At 27.5% G+C, this 6,361-nt stretch overlaps 1 protein-coding gene across 1 annotated transcript in view; it reads left to right on the forward strand.

Moving 5' to 3' along the window:
- The window catches only part of LOC113509864 (prominin-1-A), a 30,134-nt gene extending 24,067 nt beyond the window's left edge, over window positions 1–6,067 (forward strand). Inside the window, exons 16-18 of the mRNA XM_052899352.1 lie at window positions 1,993–2,132; window positions 2,513–2,569; window positions 5,735–6,067. Coding sequence (XP_052755312.1) covers window positions 1,993–2,132; window positions 2,513–2,569; window positions 5,735–5,765 — 228 coding nt within the window. The 3' untranslated portion in view covers window positions 5,766–6,067. The remainder of the gene's footprint in view (window positions 1–1,992; window positions 2,133–2,512; window positions 2,570–5,734) is intronic.
- Window positions 6,068–6,361: the final 294 nt, after the last annotated feature.

Genomic DNA, 6,361 nt, shown 5'->3' on the forward strand with positions numbered 1-6,361 from the left:
AATGGCAACGCATGGAAGGTATTATGGGTCAAACAGTATACTCTGTTATGTCCATGGCACTGTTTATGTCTATAGGCGACGGTTATCACTTTCCATCAGGTGGGCCGTCAGCTTGTTTGCCATTCTAAGTTGTATAAACAAAACAAAAAAGTATTTTACATTGAACTTACATTAAATTGGAATTGTCCTAAATATAGATCAAATTAGAAACATTTGAAAAGGATAAATAAATTCAGCACAGATGGAAAATGATATTCTGTAGAATTTATTACTTCTAAAGAAAATATAGCATGCATTATACATGAATATTGAGACTTAACTTCTCATATCAGTATATCACGGAAGACATTATATGTATGAATGAATGAATAAAAACTCTTTCTTGTTACGATTGTATGATTTGAATAATAATACAGGTTTATGTTTTTTTTTTTAATGTAATTTAGAAATTGTAAATAACTAACGGCTTACCTAGAGAAAATTTTAACCATAGGATCACTAACATCACAGATGATACTATGATGTCCATGGTATCCTTCATGAGTTGCTATTCCTGAGGACTATGATATTATGCTTTAGTTTTCCATAAGTTCACTACCATATTATCCCTCAAAACTGTAGTTAAAACAGTGTATTGTAATATCTAGTTTAAATTTAATATAAATGTATAGACATTTCTTTTTAATACAAAAAGAAAATTAATTTTTCATATATTTAGCTATTTTTGTCTGTTTGTATATTTAACTCTTATCACGAATCTTGTATCAAAAGATGTTGTCTATCTGTGTATTTTTAACTACAAAACTCTTCAATCTATAAAAATAAAGTACACACAGGTTGTAATATATATAGTACAGTGTAATGAATTCTTTTCTTGTAATAAAGTTATGTACACGAAGTCTAATATATACATAATTTTAGATAATCTAAGACTACCTAAAATTTATTACGTTAATAAGTATTAATGCAATTATATCCTTTTATAATTCATTTTGGCACTTACAAGAAACAGTGTCAAAATTTAAAATAACTGACATTTATCTCACAATTTCGGGTCAAAACCCCAAAATTATTGTCAGATTTGTGAAATAACAAATATTTTAAATAAATAAATTAAAAAAAATATAATTGTGTAAAAACATAATGTACTTATTGTAATTGTACTTGCTTAGAACTTTTGAATAATTTAAACTTATTATGAATAGAACTCAGAAAGTCGTATCATTTGTAACATTTGTCATTTACACTCTTTCGATTCAGTGGAATATTGAAATTGTTCAAGTTTAATCGTCTAATGGCTACAATTTATAATTTACAAGCGATAAAATTAATTAGTAAATTGACATTTATTTGTAACATTTATTTATACTCTTTTAGGTCGATAATTTAAAATTCAATTTCTAGTTTTTCATTATTTATCAAGACATCTGTATTACGTTTTGTAAAAAAATGACAATTAAGAATTGAGTCGTACATAACAAAAATATTGTAAATTGAAACTTAACAACAACAAAATAACAATGTAAATTTAAACATATTTATCAACAAACAAGTTATTATTTTTATTGTTAAGTAATTAATTTAAAATATCATTTTCCGTTCATTTTATATTTATAGATGACTCCATAATTTTATAATGATATTAATGTCCGGCACTGTATATAAGATAATATAATAAGCGAGTTTTTGATATGAAATAATATTATGCGTGAAAAATAATTACTTCTGATTTAGAATAAATCTCTCTCTCCCTCTTCAATATTACGATAGAAAAAAATTAAATAACTTTTTGTATTATAAACTAGATTATACATATAATAAAAAAATATTACTTTGAGGAATATGAGATATCAAATCTAACACTTAAAAAAGGTTAAGTTTTGTATCCATATTACAAAAGGTTGAAAATAGAAAGACAGTGTAACATAATCGGCCATTTTTACTAAAATTAGCCTTTTTATTATATTCACTTTTGATATGTTCTTTTTTCAGCATGGCTGGTGGCTGTGCGGTTTTCTGCTTGGCCTTACGTGGTGCACCACATTAACACCATTATGTGTTAAACTTTGGCGATCATACAGTCGAAAGATCAGATCACTCGAAGCTATCACTTTGTCCAATTTAAATTCTGGGTAAATATTTCTTAATAAAAGTCTATTAAGTATTACGGTTATGTTCATTTCGTTAGTTTTTACGTAAAAGTTATCACGATGGAGCAATTGACAATTGATAATATAGCGTTGGTAGTTACCAATTTTATTTTATAAAAAAATTAACAAAATAATCTAAGTGACGGTGTTAGTGGTTCTAATTACTATAATGAATTCAAATAAGCTTGGAAAAACATAGACATGTCAAATATCACATTCCTCACAACAGTAATATTAACTTTGCTCTGACAAATCCATCAGGAATTATAGTCGATAACATATTTATATTATATATTTATGTGTAAACATATACAATTTGAAATGTAACTTGATTGTATTAATAGACAATAATTTGTTTTCAGTCAACAAGAAACACCAACCACTGCTCTTTGCGATGGCAGTAACTGGAACACTCCTGGGTATAATTAATCATTTTTTAAATTACTTAAATATATTTTCTATCATTTTATTACAAGATCAACCATAACCAGACGCTCTATTTTTCTCAAAAATGCATTTAATTTTTTAACATAATTTTACTCGTATTTTTTAAACAGGTGAAGGGTTTAAATGGGATTAAACATGAAAAAATAAAAATGAGGAAGTTCTCAATTCGTCTATTTTTTTTGGCACGTAATCGTGGTTTTGTAATCGATTGAGTTTATTAGCGAAAAATCTGGTTTATACAATATTCACATATATCCGCATTCTAAATTCAATTTTTAATTCATTAATTACCAGTTAAGTGATTGTAACAATTGCTTTGTTATTTTTTATTTTATTTTTAACTGACCAGGGATATGAAGTCCCACAAAATAATACCTAATTCGGTAAAATTGGTTTATTTACACTATTTTTTATTCCTTTTAAAAAAATATCAGTATCGAAATGTATAGAACCGCTGTTTCTTCTAACACAAAATGTACTTTTTTTTTATACAACTTAGAATGGCAAACAAGCTGACCGCTCACCTGATGGAAAGTGGTAACCGTCGCTTATAGACATGAGCAGTACCATGAACATAACAGTATACTGTTTCGCCCATGATACCCCCCATGCGTTGCCATTCCTGAGGACTCAGGTGTTATTCCTCTGTACTCAGTAAATTCACGCCATATCCCACCCTTCAGACAGAAACACACCGTACTTGTCTTTTGAATATATATAACATACAATATACGTACAATATTCACATAAATTTATATAATAACATAATCAGACATCGTGACACGCCATGACAGTTATAGACTTGTCTGCTTCACACATGTCTATCAACTGTCACTGGAACCTGCTATATTTGACATAAACAAATATGTAGGGTAATTAACAATACTTACCTGTCCTACAGGACAGGCGCAGCCCAGTGTAGAAATCAATGATAAATTCTGTGCTTACACAAACATACTTTGTTAAATAAATATATCTTTATCTAATACATCTTTATTTATTATAAAGATTAATATTAGATAACAATTGTGTGTAGATAACAAATAACATAACAATTGTGCATAAATTGTTAATCTGTAGTACTCGTACATATTTTTAATGGATTAAAATGCAATAGTTACCCTGCCTGCGTTATTGGTATACGTTGTTGGGGCACCAGTAAGGAATGAAAGATGAAGATGAAATAAGTTAGGTGGCCCATCGTAATAAATAATTAAACACGATTAAATTTACCTTTATGCTTTTCTTCCTTTTTAGTTTTAAATATATATACATACGTAAATAAATATATCCTATGTACACATGTTATATGGAATAAAGACCTCCTGGGGATATATTTAGCACTGGACAGATAAGGGCCAGAAGAATATAGACTGCTTTTTGTCCATGTCTTAGATTATACTCGTATATATTAGAGCATCGGGTCTCAAAAACAGGTCCGTTTCTTTATCAGTTTTCTATATACTTACGCACATAATATATCTTGTTGTATCTATATTTAATTATTTAATAAATAAAATGAGTTTTTACACATTACGAAGATGCAAAAATTATAATACAAAAAAAATATAAAAGTTATAAAGGAAACACTCATAACTATTTATCACGTAAAATTGTATGAAAAAGTTGACCCACTTTTCTCAAAGCATTTGTATGGAGACACTCAATCTATATAATCTAAGGGCCAGGCAATAAACATATCCCGGCCACGCGGACGAAGTCGCGGTTAAAGGCAAGTTTTATTATATTGGTAAGAATAATGAGCTCGAATAATATAATTAAACTATAATAAAAATATGAATATACCTACATTTATTAATATCATAGAATGTAAATAATTATATTACAAGTACGAGTAATTTTAAGCTTATAAATGTTCTTAGAATGAAAGTTCTATATTAATAGTATCTCTCATAAAAAACATCAAAGAAAGGAAGTGATTTCATAAAACTTATTCCTAAGAATCTATTTTATTAAGATTTTGTTACTAACCTATGTTTTAGGGCTCAGTGCCGAAAAGATACAAATAAACCTTTAAGGTGTAATTCTGTCCGTTCTTCTGTCACAACACTGCACTCCAGCAACTACTAATGCTATCAATTTGTTTGGAATAGTTTTACATATTGTTGATCCACGTGTATTATTAATATAATATTAATATAATAATTATAGAAATAATTAAATATATATTTTATTTCCAAGGGGGTCCAATAGGGGTACTCAAAATGTCAAAATGTCCTACAAGTCCAAGTGGATCATATGAAAAGTTTCTTTTGAACATTTTGAATGTAATTTTTATTTATTTTTATATTATAAAGTGTTTGACTTATTATCAAAAATGTAAGAAAAAATCTAAAATAATTTACTGTTTATGAAAGCATACGTTAATATTATAGAAAAAGTGAAATAATCATTTTAAGTAGCATAATTTCTAATAAATATTTATTTTAATCCTTAAAAAATAAACCTAATTTTGCAGTTCGGTTTTTAACAACAATTATGACCTAAAAATAAGGAAAAAAGAATTTAAGAATTGCAGTATCAATATACAATAATAATTACTTGGTATCTATTTCGTATAAGAATTGAAAAAAAGGTCATTTTATCTCATATACTGAACCCTCGACGTGTAAGTATAACTCGCCCCTGACCGATTTGATTTGTGAACATAGATAGGTACTTTTAAACAAGGAAAATATTGTCGAACAATATGTAAAATACTAGCCGTATGCTGCGGCATTATCTCCATTAATTAAAATTAAAAAAAAATACTACATTTTATTCGCTACTTCTTAGACGTGATCGGGATATACCTATAATTAACTGAGTTAAAATAACCTGTATCTTTCTTCATGTCAAGTTAGACGTGTATACATTTTATAACGACTGATTGGACAGTTAAGGCGTCAAGAGATAACAAACAATTTCGCATTCACATTATTACATTAAATCAATTATTAATAAAAACAACAAAAATATTTTCTAAAAGTATCAAAACTATTATTTTCAAAATTTATATTAATTTTTAATTCTATGTCTATATACATATATGATTTGAAATACATCAAACATGACACATGCACATAGTATCAAAACTGTTCTGAATTTTAAAGAAGAAATGTATATATTTTTTTCAGACCACCACCTCCCAGAAGCGACAGTTGGTGACAATAAAAAGAAAACAACAGAAGAAGATTACTTCATTAATTAAGGCGCAAAATGAACTCTTGTTGCTACACAAGCACAAAACAAATATAATATTTCCAATAAAACATCTCCTGATGTAAATCTTAACAAATATTATTAATGATTACTATTGTTAAAATAAATAACATTATTAATTGTGTAGTACTGATCAATTAAAAAATTGTAAATTTTAACTTACATTATCATTATCATCATAATTTCATTCTGTTTCATTTTTATATAATACTGCTAAAACATTGGATAACAAGACTTGCTTTTCAACAATACTAGAAATAAAAACACTAATATATATATATATATATATATATATATATATATATATATATATATATATATATATATATATATATATATATCGTCGTAGAATAGGCCACCGCTTGAGGCGACTAAGAGAGGGCAAGGGATGGGCAGCAGCGTACTATTTAAAACATCTCTAAAAGCTTAACTGCGGTTACCAACCCGTCTGCCAAGCATGGCAACTACTGACAATACTCCCCTTATGGGAAAGGCTTATGTCCAGCAGTGGAGACTAGAGGAGTTAATGTCTAGAATAATAT

This window comes from Galleria mellonella, unplaced genomic scaffold (genome assembly GCF_026898425.1).
Source record: "Galleria mellonella isolate WM207_F2 unplaced genomic scaffold, CSIRO_AGI_GalMel_v1 utg57, whole genome shotgun sequence".
In the NCBI taxonomy this organism is placed as follows: domain Eukaryota; kingdom Metazoa; phylum Arthropoda; class Insecta; order Lepidoptera; family Pyralidae; genus Galleria; species Galleria mellonella.